At 47.4% G+C, this 23,816-nt stretch overlaps 1 protein-coding gene across 3 annotated transcripts in view; it reads left to right on the top strand.

Annotated features, from left to right (window-relative positions):
* Positions 1-5,239, top strand: part of ABTB3 (ankyrin repeat and BTB domain containing 3) — a 287,710-nt gene extending 282,471 nt beyond the window's left edge. For all 3 annotated transcript variants that reach the window (XM_036891316.2, XM_036891314.2, XM_036891317.2), the window contains one exon: positions 4,993-5,239. In XM_036891316.2, coding sequence (XP_036747211.1) covers positions 4,993-5,202 — 210 coding nt within the window. In that variant the 3' untranslated portion in view covers positions 5,203-5,239. The remainder of the gene's footprint in view (positions 1-4,992) is intronic.
* Positions 5,240-23,816: the final 18,577 nt, after the last annotated feature.

Raw genomic sequence — 23,816 nt, 5'->3', positions numbered from 1 at the left:
ACTTGCTTACGGTCACACCAGCTAGTATGAAGTGACCTTTCTTTATTGGGGTAAAATATGCCTAATCCATTTTAACCATTTCTAAGTGTATCACGCAGCATTCATATCACTGTGCAACTGTCACCACCATCCATCTTCACAACTTCTCATCTTCCTGAACTGAAGCTCTGTACCCATTAAACAGTAACCCCCCCGGCCCCTGGCAACCACCATTCTACTTTCAGTCTCTTTGAACTGGACCCATCTAGGTACTTCATGTAAGTGGAATCAGACAGTATTTGTCATTTGTGACTGGCTTATTTCATTAGCACAATGTCCTCGGGGTTCACCCATGGGCCAGGCTGTGTCCGAATTTCACTGTCTTTTTGAGGCTGAGAGGTAATATTCCCTTGTATGTATAGGCCACATTGTGCTTATCCATTCATCTGTCAGTGGAATATTTAGGCTGCTTCCAGCTTTTAGCTGTTGTGAAAAATGCTATAATGCTGCTCTAAACATGGGAGGGCAAATATCTGTTTGAATCCCTGCTTTCAGTTCTTTGGTGTTTATACCCATAAGTATAGACCTAGTTTTGTCTCAGTCCACAGCGCAGGTTCTTAACCTTGTGTTTTCCCTCTACCCTAATGTTTGAAATATTTGCAATAATCCTTGTTACTCAAAAAAGATTTTCTGATTGGTCATCAGTAAATCAAAATGTATAGTTGGGCGACTTCCTACATACACACATTGGGTGTTTTGGTTAAATGAGAGAGTTTTACCAAAGTCTAATTTTCGCAGGACACAACAAATTTTTTTTATCTTAAACTGATTACTTTGCAGAAAAGCATCCACAGAGACTCCCTCTCTATCCTGGAAGAAAGCCTGACTGTCCTGTGGTCTTCTGCCCACTCCCCTGGCCTTGGACACTGAAATCGCCCTGTGAACCCCAGCTCCACAAGCCACTTTGCCCAACCTAGCCTGTCATCAAGGCAGCAAGGCCTATGTTCCACCGCCCCATTTTCATTCCTTCACGCTCCTTGCCAATCAGCTTCTGTAGCTATCTTGTTCTTTAATAACGCAGTGCGATTTCACCTGAGCCTGGACTGGGAATTCCTTTGTGCTACAGGCTCAGCACACCTATGGCAGAGACCCGCCTCTTTGATATATGTGCCTTTGCGACTACAACTTTGGTGTTTGCAGACACCAGCCTCGGCCCCCCAGGCCACATCCTGTAGTGTCCCGTGGAAATGTCTGCCCCTCACAGTGTCTCCATGGAGGGCAGAGCAGTGCCAGCCACCACCACCGGCTCCCCCAGCCCCGCCCTTCCTGCGTGCCGCTTCCCTGAGCTTTGGATACTGCAGCGCCCGCCAGGGACCACATGCCATGTGAATTCTGTTACTAGCAGATCGTACTGCAGATTGGGGCTAGTTTAGTAAGAGACAGAAAAGAAAGAAACCAACACTTGGTTGGGATCCCAGATGAAGGCATTTACATGCTAAAAGCCATGTTCCACATGTCGGCAAGGCCTCGGCAACATGGCCTCTCTGCTACATCTAACTGTTTGAGTCAGTTGTGGAATATTATACAGATGAGAAACCCAACCCATAAATGCACAGCTTAGCCGTCTTTTTTTTCCTAGCAAAGCTGGCCTGACCTTTCAGTCATAAAAAAGAGACCCTGGAGCTTCTGATGGCCATTTCTGGTATCTCTCAACTTGAGAAAAAAAGAAGCTGGTTCATCCAGTTGAATCTAAGCTAATCTCATGAGCTCCACAGTGCACTGTGCTAGAAGGAATTCATTCACTAGTGTTTACTGAGCAGCCACTGTTTACCAGGAACCGTATTCATCAGAATATAATAAATAATTAGTAAGACATGATCTCTGCCCTTGAATGGGTGTCATAGAGGAACTAGGGACTCGAGAACTTGAAAAATTTTAGTCAATGAAGGGTCAGCAAACTTTTTCTGTGGAAGGCCAGATAAATCTTTTCCCAAAGACCGCATAATAGCTTTTGTACCTATTCAACTCTGTGGTTGCAGTGCAAAAGCAGCCATAGATGATATGTAAATGAATGGGTGGAGTTGTGTTCCAATAAAACTTTATTTACAAAAACAGGCCGTGGACCACATTTGGCCCACAGGCCTATAGTTTGTCAACCGTTGGTTTAGCAGAAAGTCACAGCCCCAGCTGTCAGTTATCAACTGTATGAAGGTAGGCAAGTGTCTGATATATAGTTACTGCTGAATAAATATCACCAAATATAAATGCAAGTATTTATTGTGCTTATTATTCTCCATTTACACTAATTTATGATGAGTGACATTCATATACAAAGAAAGTGGCTAGATGTGGTAAGAGGACAGGGGGCTCTCTGTGTCCACAGAATCAAAGATAGGTAATTTGGAGCCTCGGTTCTCCTACCTGTATAGAGAGGGCCTGTACTCTGTGACTCTAAGAGCAGAGTTCATGTTAGAAGAATGAAAGCATTCCTAAGATGTCCCCAGCTCCAAGATGCTATGCATTTATGTGAACAGTGGGGTGAGCAGCCCCCTCACCTGAAAGGCCTCTCCAGGCCTTCAGAGCCTCTCAGAGACCACAGGTAGACCTGCTGTGTCTACATCCTAAGTGCACCAGAGAGCACAGTACCCTCTAGTTCACTCCCCTCCTTTTGTAGCTTGGGAAACTGAGGCACAGAGAAGCGATTTGATTTGCACCAGGCTGCACGTGGTTTTTACGTGTATGGTTACTGTTGGCTCCTTGAATGTGCACGTGGAGTCAGTGAGGTTGGGGTTATAGGCTTGGTCCTCCAATGGCCCTGATAGCTGGTTTAGTGCTATAGGCACAGTCAGCTCCCCTTATCCCATCCTGGCCCCCTGCTTTATCCATATGGGTTACTAAATACCAGTTAGTGAGAAGGAGAATAATAATTATAAATAGTTTACATTTATAATGACAACTAACATTGAGTGAGTGCTGACTACAATAAACTATTGTTCTGACTGCTCCTTGTATTATCCCATTTAATCTCAGCAGGCTATTAGGTAGGTATTTGTCATCCCCATTTTATGGATAACAATTCTGAGGCAAGATTATATAAATTGCCCAGCAGCAGATGGCTAGTAAGTGGCAGAGCCTAGAGTAAAAACTCAGGCAGACTGTAGGGCCCCTCCCTTAGCTGCCTTCCACAGTATGACAGTGACATCATCCTGCCATAAATCATATGACATTGACCCCCACCCCCAACAGGCCTATGATGCAGGTGTCATAATTCCCGTTTGAAAATGAGGAGCCTGGAGCTCGAGTCCAAATGGCCCAGCCTTCATCACGAATTCAGAAAGATGGGGGAGCCCCACCCTGAACCCGGCCTTCTGCTCAGCCCACCGAGCCTTGTTGTCCCTTCCTCCTCATCACTCCACCATTGCATGTCTAGCCTCAAGTGCGCCACTGATTTAGAGGGCAGGATATTAGTTCTGAAGGAAAAATGCAGCACTTGGATAACTTAGATAATGCAGTTCTAAGTAAAGCATCAGGATGTCATCTCAAGGAGCACTTAACAACTATTTCTGAACATCTAGTTTATTGCAACAGAGACTTACAAGCTTTGAAAACTGTAGAGAATGTCCTAAGACAGACAGCCAATCCACATATCCACATTTATTTCTGCATCTCAAACATAAATTCCTCTACCATCTACCATCATGAGGCTCAGTACCCTCTGATTAATGGAATTCAGGCTGGAGGCAGTGTGTCCTATGGTTAAACATGCAGCCTTAAGACGTGAACTACCAGGGTTCAGTTCCTGCTTCTGCCCTTGATATGTTGTGTGGATTTTTCTAAATTACTCTTATCTCTGTTTACTCCCCTATAAACTGGAGGTGGTAATATACTTGCCTCAAGGAAAGTTGAGGTTTCAATGAGACGATGCATGTGAAGTGCCTAGCAAGGTGCCCGGCGAACTGTAATCTCTCAGTAAATGTTCGCTGTTAGTATCACTCCTCTGAGAGTTAACTGTTCATTCATACATTCGACAGATACTTATTAAATGTCTCCCATCTTCCAAGCCCTCTGCTTGGGCTCAGAATGGTAAGCCAGGCCAACAGAATCCTTTCCTTGTTGGTTTAGTCTATCAGGAACCATGTCTCCAGATCAATCTCATCTCAGCATGACTGACAGCTCAGGCTGCGCAATTCTCTGCTGGGGGGCCTGCCCTGTGCGTCATGGGGTATTGAGCTGAATTCCTGGTTTCAACCCACTAGATGCCAATAGTATACACACACACCCAGCCCCAGTGTGACAACCAAAAACATCTCCAGACTTTTCCAGATGTCCCTTAAGGAGTAAAGTCATACCTAGTTGAGAATCACTGCCCTATTTATAGGGACTAGGTAAGCAGTGCCCATCAGGATCGCTGTGAGAAGTAAATGAGTTAATACTTGTAGAGCTCAGAACTGCCTGCACCTCCATTCGCATGCCCATTATCTATAGTGAAATAAACACAAAACCGAAACAAAGAAACACAGCCCTTTAGCATGTGAGTCTGTGACTAGAAGATTCTTCTGGTCTCAGCTGATCTTGCTCCTGAGGTCCGCTGTGGCTGGCTTTGCTCACCCCGGCTTGGGCTGTGTTGCTGGCTCCCCTCAGTTTCATGTAGTCACTCGCCCCCCAAGCAGGCCGGCCCAGGCTTGTTTTCACGGCAAAGGCAGGGTTCTGAGAGAGTGAGGAAGCACACACATGCTCACGCAAAGCTTAGCTCAGAATCAGCACCTCCCACTTCTCCTACCTTCTACTGGCCTGAGCAAGTCACAAGGCCAAGTGGAGAAAAAGACTCCAGTGCTTTGATGGAAGAAGGTGCAAAGCCATGTCCCAGCGGTGTGAATACAGCAAAGGGTAGAGAATCAGGGCCATTTTTGCAGCCAATCTGCCCTACTAGGTGGTCGCCATTGTTATATCTGAAAGCTATCAAGTGCATTTCAGAAACGTAATTGTCTCCTACTTCCTCTCCACTCTCCACAGTTTCTTGGAGTCACAGAGCTCTCAGCCTATTGTGAAGGCTACTTCCTCAAAAACATGATGGTCCTCATTGAAAACGAAGCATTCAAGCAGCTCCTATATGACAAAAATGGCGAAGGGACAGGCCAGGATGTGCTCCAGGACTTACAGAGGACGTTGGCCATTAGGATTCAGTCAATCCACTTGTCGTCTTCCAAAGGTTCTGTTGTATGAAGCATCAGTGCAGCCAACGCTGCCTGGGGGCCTCCCAGGGCTGCTGTGTTGGCTTCACGTAAATACACAGATTTCACGTGGCATCTGTTTTTGGCTGGGCCAAGGAGCTGTCTCTACTGCCTCAGCTTCTCTTGAATAAGCAAATTCAGCTCCCGTGTGTCCCTGTTGAAAAACAAAAATTGGGTCTGCAGGTCAGGTGGCAGCTGGGCTCAGCCAAGCTAACCTCATCTGAAAGCTCACCTGGGGCGGCTGAACACCCACCGCTGTCCACTGGATGGATTGAAAACCACTAAAGGTCGCTGGAGTTCCAGGTTGACAGTCGGAGAACTTAATTAAACTGCCTCCAAAGGGCGTTGATTACACGTTGAGGACCTTAGTAGCTATGGTTCAGCAAGAATCAACCAAGGTAGCAAATTTGGTGAGACTGTTACCAATAACGAAGAAATAATTTGGCAAATTTTTAGGGGTGGGGACTTTTTCAAATGTTCATAAAAATGTAAAAACAGGGCAGCCTTGTAGTTTAAAATATATTTCTAAAAGCTTAACAGTTCCTTTTCAACTGAATTGTGTTTAGGGAATCTGTGTTTTGAGGTTTTTTCTTTTTTTGAAAAATAGTACATTGCAGGTCTTCACTGTATAACATGCATCTGACAAGATATTGCTGATATCCTATACAAGGTGAAATAATAATCTTGCCTTAGTGATCATGGTTACCCAAGAGAGGTGCACTGCCAATAATTATCTCTAATTCAATAGTTGAAAACAACCTGCATGCTAATCGTGGTCTTGGGGTAAGAATAAAATACCCCCACATAACAAAACATGCATTTGCATGGGCCCAAACCTGTGATATGTTATGTTCGTGCTTCATTTTTGCCAAGGTAGAAATGTTCCATCACTTCTTGCTAAAAGTCTATTTGGTGAAACTATCATATCCTTCCTTTCCTAATTATGAATGATTATGGGAGCTTTTGCAGAAATGTGTTCATAGATGATGCTGAATGGGGAGGGTGGGGGGAGCACGTCAGAGAATTTACTATTAATCCCAAGTTTTCTCTGTATTCTCAGATGTTAATAGTTTGTTACTAGCCAGAGAATATGTCTATGTTAGATTATTTTTAAAGATGAAACATGTATGATAGAATGGATTCCTTCTGTATTCTGAGAGTGTACAGCTTAGGGTCATCTATAATGAAAGTCTATGTTGACAGGGTTCCGTTTGCTCTGACATATATTATAAGCAAAAGAGATTGGTAAAGTGCCACGATATCCCCAATAAGTTTTGAGTTGCTGCCTTTTCTTCTTGTCCTTTCATTTGAAACCTACATACATGCAGTAAAAACCAGGAGAATGACTTTTACTGTTTGGGATGGCGAAGTTTCATTGATAAACCTATTTCCTAGCATGCCTTTGGGAAGTTGTGCGCAGACCCTAGATTCTAAAGGAACTGCTGTTCATCCATCCTACTTGCTCCCTGAGCTGTTGAGAGGACTGATGTCAGATCTCCTTTCATGGGCATGATCCGTGGAGTCCCAGGGCCACATCTGCCTACAGAATTGGCTCTTCTGTGACGCAGATACACAGGGCCTGTCTTCCACTTGGTCGTCTGCAAACCTCCCCAGGCCCTACATCAGAGGAGGAAGGAGGGAAGAGCGCAGAGGAGTCCAAGTTACGGATGCACAGCACATGTGTGAGCTGTCGCTGTCTCCTGCTTCCTCTGTGTCCTCGATGCCGCGTGGGTGTTCCCTTCGCCACGCTGCACTTCCCTGTGAATGTCTAATGCTAGTTCAGGGCCTCCGGGCATTGATTTGTACAGTGGCCGCTCCTGACAGGCTTCTGTGACAGCTTGGTGTGCTTTCTCTGTCATTAAAAGAAATGATTTTCCCAAGCCGCGCATTGTTTGTGTGGTTCAAGGGGCTCTTTGCCCAATAGTCGGAGCCTGAGAATTTCACTCAGCTACAAGCTTGGAAAACATGGCCTTAAAGAAAAAATCAAGGGAGATTAAGATACTAGATAAGAGATAGGTGCCCTGTCACTGACGGGGCCACTGCCTGTCTGCTCTGTCACCTAGAGCCTGGCTGAGCACATGCTAGTCCCCAGAATCTGCACACACATCTGCACGAGTTCCTTGGATTTCCTTCCCAGTGGGCAGAGGATTTACAGGGCCCACCAGCTGGGCCACTGGCTTAGGGCCTCTTACCTACTGCAGCTGGGTCGCCAGCAGAGGGTGGAGTCCTGGCTCTCATTCCTGTGCCTTGCTGAAGCTTTTCAGGGGTGGGGTGGTGGAGAAAAACAAGCACCTTGGTGTGCCCCCTACCAAGGGTCAGCAGGGGTCGCTGCCTGGGGACTGTGGCAGCATCTGGGACAGGGGCTGAGGGTCACGGAGAGACAAGTAGTTCTCTTCTTGGGCGTCATCACCCCTGAGGGCAAACCAGGTCCCTAGCTGGTCCCCTCTGGCTCCCGACCCAGCCTGCCCACCTCTGGTCTGTGTGGAGATTGGTATCCCTGGCTCATCCACAGAGGGCTATGGGGAGCCAGAGAGAGGTCTGGGTACCCCTTGGAGACCTGAGCTGGGAGCCCCATAAACCGCTGACATCAGAAGCACCTCTGAGAACGACTGCTCACCCCTGCTTAGCAGTCAGGTCCTGTTTCTTCTTTAAGAAGCAAACAAAACGACTGAGTGTCAAGGGCCAGGACTCTGACTCGGTCCAGAAGAACAGAAGGTCAATTTATTTTTGACTGTGCATCAGCCTCTGTGTAGCCTCAGGGTGAATAAGCCATTCGATGTGCCACCCATTTGCCTTTTCCGTGCCTGACAGGTGGCTTTGTCATTCAGACCTCAGTGAAGCCTACAGCATCTAAGGCCCCTTAGCATCTGGGGGGGAGGAGGGGAGCCCCCTGCCTGCCACAAAGTTCCCCTCCACCCCTTCTAGCGCACTGAGAAACCGGAAGCGGTGTGCACGTGCAACCCTGAATCAACACACAGGCCTCAACCCAGCTTCTGTTGCCTGCCCCCAGCCCCCACACACACACGTGTAATTGGTCTTACGTTTGAACATCATCCATTCTCCCCAAAAGGAGAATCCTCCGCCACAAATAGAGATGAAGGTGTGGGCTCCCATCTCAGGATGGCCAGGCAGAAGTGGGAGACAGTGCATCCTGCCTTGTGAAGGGGGCGGGTGGAGGGCCTGTAAGAGCTTCTCCATGCCTGAGATCCCGTACTTCTGTGATTCTGTTTTTGTGGCTCACGTTGTTTCCTGTGACGTCCCAGGCAAAGAGTGTGACTCCAGCTGGCTGCTGTGTTATTCAGTGTTCTTACCAAGACTTACCACACAGTGTTTTACTAACTAACCTCAAGCATGTGCTCGGCTGTGTGGACAAAGGGGTGAGAATCCTAAACAATTCTTAGGAAAAACCTGTTTCTCCAGTCCTGGGTGCCCTGCTTTCTTCAAAATTCAGCATTCCCCTCCCTCACCTTGCATTTGCTCGCTTGAATCCCAGATGAATGATCACGGAAGTATTCACATCCTACCACTTCTAACTCCCTTTCCAACTGGCCCCTACCCAGACACCCTCCAAGCTCAGCACACTGTTTCCCGGGCTTCTCAGCTTGAAGGTTCAAGGTTCAAGTTAGAGAGACACTCACTAACCTCTGTGTGGTACCCAGTGCTGGGCTCAGGCTCCATGCAGCTGAAAAACCTTCCTCTTCCAAGCCAGCTCAGCACCTGACTAGCTCTGAGCCATGGACAAGTTACTTACTCTATCTAGTTTTTATTTTCCACTCTTGAGACATTGTGTTTAAATACAACTAGTCAATAGCGTTATTGGGAGGATTACAGATCATTTGTACAAGTCCTACACTGTCCTGTGCAGAGAGGCATTTACAAACTTGTAAGATGGAGCAGAGGGAAGAAGTTGACTCACAAGGAAGGGAAGGTTAATGAGTTTGCCCTTTATTTCTAGAACTTTCTACCACAGTGGTCCTCATGGTGGTTTGTGATTGTTTAGGGTTTTACTCCTCATTCCAGGGGATGTGAAGAAATTCCCCCCAAAACAGCTCTATTGCGACCCTAGTTCCTAGCACAGAGCCTTGCACAAAGTCGGCAGGTGATCAAGAAGTGCTTACATCAGTGGAAGCCGAGTGCAGGCAGCTTCCCTTACATCCTATGAATACTATGTTCCTGAATATTAGACTTCCAGGGATTAATTCTCCCGAATGCCTCATCTACTCAGAAGTGTGAGGTGTACATTTGTGACTCATATGACATGAGCCTGAAGCCCAAGGCCCCAGAGACCCTGCAGGGACCAGACGCACCGGGGCCAGCGCCCACTTCAGAGCCTGGGTGCCATGGCTCTTCAGAGAAGAGGAAGGAAGCCACAAATCCCCCAATGAAACGAACTGCTAGATGACGACTCCAGAAAAATCTGGGATCGCTGCCCCATCAAGTCAGCAGCTGAGCCCATGTCCTTTGCTGCCGCTTGAGTCTGCGGACCCTCATCCACCACCCCTCCACCGAGAAATCTCGCTGCTGAAACTTCACGTGACCTCCGTTCTTCCCAGTCTGGCCAATGCCTTGAATAAAGCGGCACGTGCCCTTGGACAAGGCCATTGCGGAAGCTGGTATGATGCCTATTTTTCATCCTCCTTAAAAATAACCCAGCAGGTTTTAAACTTCCTGCTTGACTGGGAAAAAATAGAACTTGTACTCAGCAATCACACTGCACATTAGTTCCCATTACTGATGAGGCAGTCAGATAAGTGCCCTGTGAAAGGACACATCTCCACGTTTAGCTCTGAATATGAAACGACAATCTGTCGGCGTGAATAGGCATTTAGCTCTGAATATGAAACGACAATCTGTCGGCGTGAATAGGCAATTAAAAGAGATGCCCTGCTGTCATCGATAGGTTGTTTGGATGTTGCTTCTCAGAGTGAACCTTCAGATGAGTTCTGAATTTTAATGCCATCTCAAGCCTCTGAGACAGAACTGTAAGGAGGAGGTGGGTGGTGTGATGGAGGGGCTCTGGGCTGGGCACCAGATCTCACCGCTGAGTCCGTTGCCGCCATCAGCTGCTCGGTGACCTTGGCTGGACCTCCTCTCCGTTCTGGACCTGTTTCCTAAACTCTAAGTGAGAATCTTTCCGAGCTGATTTCTGTGTGTCCAGATGGGACACGGCATGTCACATCCCTCTTACTACCTCCATATCTGAGAACCTTATGGTAACACCATTTAATGTGATAGAACATCCTGGATGCAAATTTTCCTGGAGGACTTTGGAAAAGGGACCTCAGAGTACAACGATGTCTTCTGTAAAACAGGCAGGAAACCAGGTAAAAGCCTTACCACAGCGCTCCAGGGATGTTTTACTGTAAGGGTGCCTCTCACCAGATCACGCCCTCATAACTACCATCTCCTTTTTATTTTTATTTTTATTTTTTTGGCCTTTTGTTTTTAAATAACTATAGATTCACAGGAAGTTGCAAAGATAGTACAGAGTGGTCCTGCATACCCTTCGCCCAGTTTCCTCTAGTACAACATCAAAACCAGGAAACTGACACTGGCACCAGCATGTGTAGTTCTGTGCCATTTTATCACTTGTATCACTTTGCTGAACCCTCATCACACTCACTAGTCCATCACCACAAAAAATTCTCTCTACTACCCCTTTAGAGTTACTCCAACCCCCTTCTTCTTCGCACACCATCCCTGATGCCTGGGAACCAGTAATCTGTCTTCCATCTCTGTAGTTTTGTCATTCTGAGAATGCCATATAAATGGAACCATACCGTAAGTGGCTTTCTTAGCATGAGCGCAACGTCCCTGATATCCATCCAAAGAGGTTCTAAGATCAACAATCTGTTCCTTTTTATTACTGAGTAGTAGTCTCCAGTGGCCCATCTCCTCTTAACCATGAGCATGTCAGGAAGTATGGCAGTAAGACAGCTTGGCACTGGCTGTTGACTCTCTTATCACAGCTCTCAGAAAGCTGTTTCATCTCCTGAGAGCTGGACATGACTTCCTTGACCTGCAGCCTCGAGGTGAGACTGTCCCATGGTGTTAGCCCAACAGTTCTGTGCTGGTGATGGAGCGCTGAGGCCCACTGCTCTCACTTGGGCTAAATGGTCTTTCCCGTCTGCAATAATGTTCTGCAACTGACTGACTTTTCCAAACGTCTCACCAATGATTCAGGGGAGTGCTTGTCAAATCACACTGTATGCACATCACTGGGCATCTCACTGAAATGCCTGTTTGGACTCAGTGGGGCTGAACTGAGCTTGAGAGTCTGCATTTCTAACCAGCAACCAGGTGAAGCGGATGCCGCTGGCCCAGGGACCACTCTTTGAGTAGCAAAGGTGTGCAGTATGGAGGTCAGAGATCCACCCAAACCTCTCCTGCTGGGACTTTTGTCCTGTCACCTGGCCTTCCTGGAATCTCAGCCTGTGAGTCCTTCTGACCCAGACCATGGAGACGTTTCAGTGAAATATCTGAGCAAATCATTTCAAATTCTATTTCCCTATGTGGAGTGTTCAAAACAGTCTGAATCAAGCCTCAGAAATTATTCACACGCAACCCTATTCTACCTTTACTTATTTCTGGTCTGCTTTTGGTCAAAATCAAATGTCTTTATTTCACACGTGTTTAGTGATGGCCTGATAATCTAGAAGGGACTCACCTCTCTGCTATGACATAAGCACCCAGCCTCTTCCCCTTTTATTTTTCCTTTTTCCTTCAGGGTTGGCAGCGGAAGGAAAGGAGAAAGTTCTTGTTTAATTTAAGACTGTTTCATAAGGCTCCTTTCTGTACTCACAGAGGCTCCCTGGGAGTGGCAGGGACACCCGGAGGAGCAGGGAGGGAGAATCAGAGAGAGCTGTCCCGTCCATGTTCATTTCAAAACACTCGGGTGGTGAAGAAGGATGGGGGAAGCATCTGGTTCAGAATGGCCGCTGGGTGACCCTGAGACATGTCAGTTGTTTGCCGTGGGAAATGAGTGGGTGGGAAGGAGAGACTGTGGCATATTTTATCTATACATGCTTGTTATTTTCCCACCTTGTCAGGGGAATGACTGCATTTTCAGCACTTCAAAGGAATCGCGTTCGTACACTTAATATTGTGGCTGGGAGTGGGGGGAAGCTCAGGCATTGTTTTCTGTTGAACAAGTCATGAGAAAGCATAAAAAGTCTGTTTTTGTAGAAATTCCTTAGACCAGGGAATGAATCCCTGCCCCTGATCTGAGGGTTTCGGGTAACCAGTAAATCTGGTGTAAGTCAGTTGTGTAATACAGTTGCTTAGAAGAGTTAACTTGGCTATGAATTAATAGGCTGCATTAATAGAAGCATGATCACTAGAATGGGGAGGTGACGGTTCTGTCCACATTGGAGAGATCTCTGCTAGCATTGCACATTCGGTTCAGGGCCTGTATGAGTCAGGTTTCCCAGCAGCAGCCTGACTCTGGCTCATTTAAGGAGAAAGGAGATTTATTCAAAGATATTGGATGACTCGTGCTAATTGTTGAGAGGGCTAGAGAAACCACTTTAAAGGCAGGGCTTTCACGAATAACTTACAAACCATGACACAGAAAAGTCCTGATGAGGTCATTGCTGCCACTGCTCACCAAATACCACAAAGGTAGAAATTAATAATGGCCATTCTACAGCTACCAGGAACTTGATTTCTGTGACTGCTATCACTGCGAGCGGCGAAACCATTCCTGCATCAGGAGCTCAGCCTGCCCCCAAACGCTCAGTGCCTCTGCCGCCACCTGCACCGCAGACTAGAAGCCCCAGGTCCTCGTGCTGCCCCCTCCAGGGTCAGTTCCATCTCAGTACCCGCTGGCAGAAGCGAGGTCACGTGCTACGCTCAGCTGCAGGGGAGGCTGGGAACTTCAGGCCTTACTGCTACATTAGGGAGACATATCCCATAGGATTTCTATATAGAAAGATGAGTGGCTATGAACATGACGGATGTCCCCCTATACTTACTGTAAGGCACAGGGAAACTGCCACCTCCTTGGAAGGAAATAACCAGAAGGTGAAAGAGCAGCTGAAGAAATTGGGATGTGTGGCCCATAAAAGAAAAGGCATGGGTGACCATCGTGAGTGTCTTCAAATAGCTGGAGAGGTTTTACAGATAAGAGGAAATAGCCTCGTTCAGTATGGCCACAGGGATTAGAGCTGTTCCAGTGATGGACTCTTCAAGGATTCAGATTTCATCTAAGTATAAATTGGAAAAGTCAGAGCAAAGCCTTCCAAAGATGTAATGAGCTGTCACAGAGGTACTGAGTCCCCTTCACAGGAAGCCTTCAAGAAAATGCCGGCCAACCACTTGATAGAGAGTCAAGCAAAAAAGGGGAATAGATTTTTAAAATCCCTTATGACTCAGGGATATTGTCATTATTAGTTCTCTCCTTCTGATATTAATATTCTATTTGGCCTCAGAAAATACATCAATTGTGGTATGTCTTCTGTAGAATCTGTAATGACCTCCCGGCCTTCATCTTTGGCTATTGCCTCATTTTATTAAAGGCTGCCGCCCCATTTATCCTCATCATGTTAGTGAGACTGCAGATCAATTCATTATTCTTAACTCATCTAATACAGAAGGAAGAGAAATGGTCTACAAAACCTCACCAGCTGGGAACAGGAAAAGGCGCTAGAAGCAATTCAGTCACTGAAAAATGGGATTTCCTTCCATGAAGAAAAAAAAAACGGATTTTGGTAAAACAATCAAGTTAGGGAAGGGCCATTTTTGAGAAAAGAATTAAATCCAGATATGTGAAATTGCACATGTCAACACCGCATCTGTTATGCATTTTTTAAGACTCAACAGAGAAAAACCATGAACTGTGCATCAGGTTGGCCACCAGCGTCTGGTGAGTGCATGCCCCTGTCAACCTCAGTCTTCCCACCTGCAGAATGGGTATGTCACTGCATTGATACAGCAGAGGATGGAGACGCACTCCTGCAGCCATGGCGGAAGGGCAGGCTCTGCCCAAACGCAGCACACCATGCTCTAGCGAGCAGGGAGAAGCAAAGGATAACTGGGGTTTGTTTCTGCTCTGGAGCAGCTGCCTCTGATTGTGTCATTGATTGGTTAACCCGCCTCCCTTGCAACTTGAGCCCCCCAAAGCTGGCAGGGGCTCTCTCTGCCATCCAGCCTGGGGCAGCCTAACAGCTCCACTGTTGAGTTTGAGGAGTCATCTGCTAAGTTTCAGCTTGATTCATGACACTCACTTATCAGCCTCACCGCCTGGGGCCCCTGGGCCCCCTGCATTTTGTTCATCTCCTGATCCAAGCTTTAGGTAGGGAATTTTGCTAGGTGACTGTCAGCCAGTTACCACTTTTCATCCCAGAGATGATGGAAACAATGTGGGGCACCGTATCCCCATGGGCTGCCTTAGAGATGCTTCTGTGTGGCCAAAATGCCATTTTCAGTGCAAGGGAGAGTGATGGGTTTTCCATGCCTTTATATTTTGTGTCCCACTTTTATATCTGAGTGCAGAAATTGGCATGAAAGGACAGGGTGAGTTTTATAGGATGATTTCCTGGCAGGTAGAGGAACACCACAGTCAATCCTGTACATACCTACCACGGAAAGATGCTACATGGCATATGAATAGAAAAAACAAAATCCCACATTGCGCTGCCTTCATTAGAGTGAGAACTAACATTTACTGAGCATTTATTACCCAGCAGACGCCCTACCAAGTTCTTTATATGCATTATCTCAACCCTCACAATGAACCCTATGTGATAAGGATCTGTATTCCCATTTTCCAGACAGGGAAACTGAGGTGCAGTCAGCAAGGCTAAAATGTGAGCAGAGCTGGAACATGGACCTATGCTGGTCCTTCCTATTTGCTTATAATGCCTCCTTTTAAGACATGGTGGAGAGAATAAGATGTTTCTCTCCTCTCCATTGCTTTAAAAAGCTGACCATTCAGATAACCACTCAGAAGAGGAAGAAAAAGCCTTCTGGGCTCAGACAAAGGTTCATCACGTGTATCTGAGGTGCACTCTGACGCCAAGGTCAGCGTCCTCTGGATGTAGTCGTTTTGTTTGGGAAAGAAGGGGATTGTGGGTGGCATAAGGCTTCGCCTCAGATCAGCCAATATTCAATGGGTATTCAATCCCACTGGGGACAGAGATGAAAAAGATGGGGTCCCTCAAGGTGCCTGCTGACACACAGACACAACCTGGGGACCAAGTTGCTACCAGGCCAACTCTTGGTGTGAAGTGCAGTGGTGGGAAGTGGGCAGACAGCCTCCGCGGACCCACTGCCGCTAGGACCACCCCGCACCTCTCTGGCAAGTGGGTCACACAGGAGGCGTGACTGGTCCACTGTGACTCTGAGCCCACACCTTTCCCAACTCAGATTTTTGGCTTTTATTGAGCCACAGTCTCACTGACCTGGGTCACCAGCCTTGCTGACAAATAGAGAAAACATCTAGAGGAAGTTCCCTAAAGGTCGATGTCACCCCCAGACAGCACCTCAGTGGTGAGCATCACTCACCCAGCGGCACCCACCGAAAAGGCATCTCCTGGCCTCCAAAACTCGTTCTCCGCTGCCACAGGGGGTGGGGAGCCAGGCGTGGTCATGTTAATGCAAAGCCGGATTTATCCCTTTTTTTGAGCACAGGGAGCAATACGAATTTGGAAGGTTTGGTGTTTAGTCCCTTGTCATTGCCTATGAAGATTTCAGAGATTCACCTGCTTCTTAGCGCTTTTTAAACCAGAAAAGGCCTGCAGAGCCTAAGAACAGAGACTCCTTTGTTCCCTCTGAGGATGCAGAAAGCATGCTCGGTGGCCTGACGCTGCAGCTCAATGCCCAGGCTTATTCTTGGCCTTCCACGCTGAGGGTAAGAGGTTTGTTTGCTTTCTGTCACTGAGGCCACTGTAAACACAAACTTCACTTTCAGCTGCAGCCTTTCAGAAGCACCCTGAGAATAAGCCACCGAAAGTGCCTCAAGCTTACGTGGGCATTTGAGTTTTTCCATGGCTTTCGGTTTGTCTGTTTTTAACGGGCCAGTCTGCACTGAAACACAGTTCTGATGCTCCCATTTCCGACCGAACATACAACACCTTCAGCTTTGAAACGTCCATATCCAGGGGAGTGAGAAGTCCAGGCAGGTTGAGAAAGCCTGGTAAGTGCTTGGCTTTTTTCTTTTTGTTTTTAGGAAAACCAGGATTTAGGTAAGTAGCTCTGAGACAGCAGGAAGTCAGGGCATTAAACAACTTGTGGTTTAGATTGTGGACCCAGGGCTGCACTGCAAGGAGGGGTCCCCACAGTGGCTCCCAGAAAGGCCAGCCTCGCATTAGACGGGCTGGCTTTGTTTCAGACTCATCGTGAAGGGCTCGTTTCATTATTCGGGCTTCACGTGGTGGTGTGGAAGGAAGGTAGTGGATGGCAGGTAGGATGCAACATGAGCTGGGGATTTTTACGACTGGGTAAAATCCTGTAGTTGCCCATGAGGGAGGTACAGCCCAGCTGCTGCTGCTCCTGCTGCGTCTCCTACTTGGAATGAGAAAAACAGCATAATAGTCTCAAACTCCCGCTCAGGAACCAAGGGCACCAGACCCACATGGCATACGCCCTCCCTGCTGTCGGCAACTTTGGCCAAGCAGAGAACACTGCTTTGCCAGTTTCTCCATCTGCTAAGCGTTTACAGCTTTCCCTAAAAGCAGGGCTCTCTACTCCCTTGCTTCTCAAAGTGGGTTCCACAGACAGTAGCATTGACCTCGCTGGGAGTTTGTTGGGAATGCAGAATCTCACTCCCGAACCCCAGACCGGCTGCCCTGGAATCTGCATTTTACCTGGAGGCCCAGGTGACTGCGGAGCACACACTGAAGTCTGAGAAATTCAGACTATTGTGACAGTATGAGGCTTGGCTGCATCTCTCAAAGGCTGTCCAAAGCATGCCTGAAAAGACAGCCTATAAATGGTCAGAACTTGGGGAGTAGACTGGGGTGGGACCTGGGAGAAGATCCTTAAATGTTTTATTTATTCAGCTGTAGTAAGTCATTTTAAGACCACCATGTTCTCCAAGACGTTTTTTGATATGCATTTGTGCATCCTTCTACTGCCAATAATTTCTCCCCTGACTAGAGGCATGAGGTGTTTTCCAAGCCTGCCGTGAATGTCTGGTAAATCACCTTTCCCATTGGATGGCTTCTTTCCTGCTTTCTCTCGCCAGGGGGACATTGTGTAAACAGCCTCGGAACACTGTATGCATAATCACCCTTCCCAGCCACCTGTTTCTGCTGACAACTTTAGGAATCGGCTTCTTTACCAAGCATTATGTAAAGATATTCCATTCTGGAGAGAAAGGACACAGAAATTTAAGGGCTTTTTACAAAACCGCATACACACGTGTAAGGTTTGCCGAATGCCCAAGTGGGACAGACAGGCCACTAACGGCGGCGGGAGGGGAGAAGAGGCTTGAAGGAAGCAAGTGTGAAAGGCTTTGAAGGGGGTTTGAATGGTACACTGTCTGAACCATCTTCCTTAGAATTGTTCTTGGAGAGCATAAAAGTTATAACAAGAAACTGATTTTTACAGAGTGCCACAAACTCCTGGGATGTCAGCCTTCGGACTATGACTCTGTAGTCCCATTAATGAAACGTGACCTTCTCATCCAAGGAGACCAAGGCCCTGCCTACCATGCGGCCTGGAGGAGGAGAATTGATTGATTATCCAGGTAGTTCACGGGCAGCCTCCCACCCTGGCTGCCTCTATATACAAACCATCTTTGTGGCCTCTTCAAAGACTGTCTGGCCGGGACTAGGTTTAAGCAAACCATCTGCCTTGGGATACTATGGCACAAGAGGATGCAGGAGAGATTTTGCCCCGAGGGGCATTTGGCAGTGTCTGGAGATCTTTTCGGTTGTCCCAGCCAAGGGAGGGGGATGCTACTGGCAGCTGGTGGGCAGAGGCCGGGATGCTGCCAAGCATCCCACAGTGAATGCCGAGGACAAGCTGGCCACGGAGGATTATCTGGAGCCACGGGTCAGGAGTGCCAAGGTTGAGAAGCTTTGTTCTAGGGAGATGGCTTTGAGTCTCCATTCACTGCTCAGCACACTGGTATTGAAGGAATTTGGGTCAGTACTTCCTGCCCATAGTTTCCTGGATCAGGAAAACCAACATGAACAGTTTCTGCCAATGAGCTCAGATTGCTCCGCACACCAGCGCCAAGTCCAAGCATATTCCGCTATGCTATCACAGGCCTCCGCAGAGAGCAGAGCCTGCTCACTTATATTTTAGTTTCCCAGGGCACTTCTAGGGGTTCCCCACTTCCTGTCTACTACCTTGGCATAGATCAAGGCCTCTGGGAGGTCAAAAGAAACCCAGGTCACATCTATTTTGGGAGCTCCAGGTATACAAATGAAGAAAGGCAAGAATAAGATCATAAAACATTTCGTTTATTTTAAACATTTGCTTATAAGAAACTAGTACTTCTATCCCCAAATAATGGAATGCTTGTACCATTCACAATATAATTATAATATTGATAAATTTCACATATTCATAATTCCCTATAGGCAAGGTTACCCTATAATGGGATACAACCTTAAAAGTGCACAGTGAAAGTTTTTTTCAGTCCTGTCAGCAGGCCCCTGTAACTACAAATATACTTTACTTGGAAAAATAATAAAAATCTAAATTTAAAGCTCTTTGAAGTGATGTCATAAGGAGCAGCAGAAGTTCAAAGGCATAAAATAATAGTTCAAACACATAACTACTGCATATTGTGGGTAGTATTCTGAGTTAAAAAAAGATATGTGTGTGTGTGTATATATATATATATACATATATATGTATGTATGTATGTATGTATGTCAAACTTTCGTTGTTGTTAGTCCATTTTACAGACAGGAAAACTGAAAAGGAGAGAAATGAAGTGATTTCCCCAAGATCAAATTCCTTATAAGTAGATACGTACATTGGATGGGCTGTGAGTAAAATCGGGATTCGAACTGAGGGAGTTGGCTCCAGAGGCCACACCCTTAACTCTTTTGATGTACAGCCTAGCAGAAGGAGAGTCACAGGTTCAAGATGTGTAGAACTATGAAAGGGTTTAGAAGCATCTAAAGAGGGGGTACACTGCAATGCCAACAGGACGGGTATGGCTGTGAAGTTGAGGACTCCTTACTTAATCTAAAGCTATACTATAGGCATGGTGGTCTCCACAGGGTGAGGATTGTACCCAAGGGTACGGGGGTACAGAGCTGTGTGATGATAAAACTAAAGCTCAGAGAAAGTGAGCAGGTCACCCAAGGCCACACAGCAAACTAGTGACAGGGATCTGGAGTCCTGGACCGGTGTTCTTTGACTTCATCTGCCCTAAGCCATTTCATGTATCTGGCCCCCTCCATCCCCTGACAGAACCTGTCTCAAATTGCCCATCTCAGAGATCCAGATAGGCTTCTCTCACCTGCAGGACGATGCTGTTCTACCCAGTAGACCAGTATGGCACCAGTACAACTGGGTGAAGTGGGAACAAGCAATAGAGAAGTCACAGTTCAAGTGAGGGGAAAGGTATTCAAGTTCCAGGCATAGCTTAAAGTGTCCACTAGGTGGAGCCACATTTCTACAATTCACGGGTATCCCGATTTTTTTTTTTTTTTCTAGAGGAGAGCATGAATTTGGCTCAGAAGTAAGGGATTGAGAAGGTTCATTCATTCATTCATTCATTCATTCACTCACTTAATTAATGTTAACGGAGCCCCTGCTCTGGGTGACGACACGAAAATAAACACCACTGATGCATACTAATTGTTACTGAACCAAACAAACCTGGGCCCGCTCACCAGGTGTGCAGAAAAGCCAAACAGACAGGATGTAGTGAAAGAAACAGGGTGTTCATTGCAGGCGCCATCAAGGAGAGCAGGTGGCTAACGCTCAAGGTCCGAACTCACCGTCAGCTCACGAGCAAGGGTTTTTAAAGGCAAAGTTACAGGGAAGGGCGGCAGGGTGTGTGGCCAGCTCGTGCCCATTCTGATTGGTCCGTGGTGAGGTGACGGAATGGTTTCAGGAATCTTAGCGCTCAGTCCTCTGGCTCCACCCAGACTGGGATCTAGTGCTTGTGGTCTGTAGGTAACCCATCTCGTGGGGACTAAATTCCTGCAAAACATCTCAAGGATACAAGAGTCAAGAGTTTATCTGTGGCCCTGAGGAGAACCAAGGGTCCTGCGTCTGTTTGCGTTCCTTGCCTTGATGTGCAAGCCCCCATTTCCTTCCCCCTCTCACCACCCAGTCCAACTCCCACGCCCTGGGTCCTGGCTGAGGGACTCGGGCTTCTCTTCGTTCACCGAAGTCTGAGCGCTTCTGCTAAAGGGGGTTGGTTACCTGTGTGGGTCATAACTAGAATCCAACAACTTCTCTGGTTCTGCCGTGAATCGCAGGGCCGTGCAGGGACGACCTCCTTCCTTGCACTCCGTTGTTAACAAGGGTCAGACACATTCTTCTGTTTCTTCCTCAGATATTTCCCGGCATGGGTGCTCCCAGCTTTGGGAGCGCTCAGGAGGCTTGGACAGCCCAGGGGAGGAGACAAACGCGGGACAGTGTGCGGTCAGCCTGGCCTGTGTGAGGACTAACGCTTGCCCAAGGCTGGCTGGAGGAGCCTAGAGCTCATCTTCAGGGCCCTTAAAGATAAAATCAAGGAATTTCTCCTTTGTATCCTGGAGGGGGAGGTCGAAACCTCTGTCCCACCTACCCTTTCTCTCTTCCTGAGAACAGGATCTATTTCCTTGCCTCTCAGAAAGCTCGGTTAATGCCCACGGGTCGGGCTTGAGTAGCAGGGATGTGATGATTCCCTTCCAGCCAGGGCTTTGGTGAAAACTTTTACTCTTCTCTGGGCTCACAGTTCTGCCTTCCTTCCAGAAGAGGCTGTGTGAGTTCAGAGCCAGGCTCTGACCCTTATCTTGTCCCTTGACCCTTCCATGGTGTGTTTTTGTAGATCAGCCACCTCCTTTTTCTGGGCCTCAGTCTTCCCCCCTGGTGGCAGATTAAATATGGGCATGATTTCTTTATAGACCCTCCCATCAGGACAGGGCGTCTTTCCCCATTTCCCCCAGTTCCCACAGGCAGCCACCCTCTAGTCCAAGTCACATCATCTCCCCCTTGATTAACTCTACAGTAGCCCCTAACGGTTCTCCCCACATCCACTGTGCCCCCCACCAAGCATCCTACACACGGGAGGCAAAGGACACGAAGGCACCAATTAGAGTGTGCCATTCATGCGTTGTATGTACACCCGCTAGTGACAGCCTGGCCTCCTTTACCACAAACTGCCAGACTGTGCACCATCCGCTCCCACCACCTCTCTGCCTGCCTCCTCCCGTTCACACTGCTCCCGCCTTGTGTCTGGGGCTGTGACCCCGGGACCACATAGCTGGTCACCTGGAGAGACACTGGAGCAGAAAGCCGAGGCAGAACTTGAGCAGGAAAGCTTGAAGCACTGAAGTTTCACTTTAAGAGAAACACTGAAGTGTTAGTCAGAAGCCAGGCAAGACCGAACACTACTCCGCGAACCCGGGGAAGGGGCTCTTCTAAGAGGTGGTGACGGCGGCGGCATCAGGGGGGGGGGGCTGGGGCAACGCAGCTTCAGGTGCAAGTTGAATGGCCGGAAACCTTGGCCGTCACCCTGCAGTGGACGGTGAACATGGTGAGTGAGTCGCCAGCCAGCTTTCTGTGACCTCCCCGGCTCGCTCACCTCACTTAACTTGTCCTTGACGGGACACCTCTGGCCCTCCAGTAGGGGCTAAACTCCTCGGTGGGGAAGGACTGGGTCAGGTTCGTCTTTGTAGCTCCGTCTGCCAAACAGAGCTCCGCCCAGAGACGGCAGCGAGGATGTTTGCTGGCGGTCATGAGCAACAGTTCTTGCCAGGCCCTCCTGCAAGCAGGACCCCACTTTTCTTCTAGAGAACTCTCCCTTCCCCACTCTCACCCACGTGCTCCATGTCAGAGTCGCTCCCTCCCTGGATCCAGAGCTGGACACATGGTCCAGGCCTAGCCAAGCAAAACATCACTTTCTCCCGACCGCAATTACTGGTTCGGGAATGAGTAAGTGACCATCCCAGAACCGAGGAGACAAATGAGACAGAGACGTCGGGGTGAAGGCAAGTGCTGTTCTGCTAGGGCTGTGAGCAGTAAGGATGCTGTAAGCTCGATGCTGCTAAAGGCCTGAAGTTAGCCAACATGTTGGAAGATGGAGACCAAAGAAGGGAGGGAGGTCGATTCCTGATGACACGGTTTGAGGGCCTGGATACAGCTGAGTCGGAAGTCATTTATGTCATTGGATTCTTGAGTCATCCAAGCATGATTTCCTTTTCTTGCCTGAGGCAATTAGAGTTGGGTTATCTGCCACTTACATCCAAAAGAGTCCTGACAGATGAATGAATGAATGAATGAATGAATGAGTCTACCAGAAAACTTGTGGCACAGAGGAAAAGATACTGTGCTAGGAGTCAGGGTAGTGTCCTGCCAATTATTATGTGACATTGGGCAAGGTGCCTAATGTCTCTGGTTTAGAGTTCCAATATTCATTTATTCAATAAATACTTACTGGCATTTATTGTACCAGCACCATCCTAGGTGTTGGCCCTACTGTGGTAATGAAACTCTCGTGGTTCCTAATCTCATGAAAATGGAAATTAATTTCAGTTCTAGAAAAATTAAGTTTTGTTTTTGTACACCTGCTCTTGTCACTGTAAAATCTGTGATAGAAGTCTCTACCACTTGGGTAACTGGTAACCATTATTATTTCTTCAACTCCTTATCTGCTAATATTGTTAAGATTAGCTAAGAGGGACAAGAAATGGAACCTAGTATAATGCAGGAGAAGGTACAGACTTCACTTCCTTCCCAGTGTTCAGGGTCAATCAGAAGTAATGTTTATGAGCCTAATTACACATGGCACTGAGCTAGAGGGTGTAACAAGAGCCTGGCATGGGCCTGGGTCTAATCCTCTGAGACTTTTAGCTCTAAGAATAGTCAGTGTGCTACCAAGTACATTATTTCTGACCTCTGGCAAATACACTTTTCTGAGTCAAATATGCTCATCAGTGTTCCCAAGAATCAGGCTTAGAAATGGAGCTACTTAAGCTTGATCTCTTTCAATTCTTGTTTAAGGAACTGATAATGCCAACTGCAGTTGAATTTTCATTTTTAAAGGGAATTCACAGCTTGGACTGAGGTGGCAGAATGTCAGATACAAGCCCAGTAAAAGAGTCTAAGTTTACCAGGCCCAACATAACCAGTCCTATTCCATCTTCTATTATTTATTCATCCATTTATTTAACAAATATTTAGCAAGTTCCCACTCTGCACCAGGCACCATCCTGGAGCAGCAGCTGGCTCACAAGAGGGCAGCCCCCAGAGGGAGCATATCCGGAGACAAATATTCAAACATACAGCCTCTCTCACATCCCAGGTGTGCACACCTGCCCAAACCCAGCCAGGTGTTAATAAATCAGCCCTAATAAATCAGCTCATTTGCTCTATTCTAAATATAGTGCAGGTTCTTGCCTGTTCTGGTTATGATTGCTGTGTAAAAAATGACCTCAAAACTTAGTGGTTTGGTATGTAATGCCACTGAGCTGTACACTTAAAAATGGT

The sequence above is a fragment of the Manis pentadactyla genome, chromosome 10, assembly GCF_030020395.1.
Source record: "Manis pentadactyla isolate mManPen7 chromosome 10, mManPen7.hap1, whole genome shotgun sequence".
NCBI lineage: Eukaryota > Metazoa > Chordata > Mammalia > Pholidota > Manidae > Manis > Manis pentadactyla.
The sequence above is the reverse complement of the archived record's forward strand: the minus strand, read 5'-3'. Positions and strand labels throughout refer to the sequence as shown.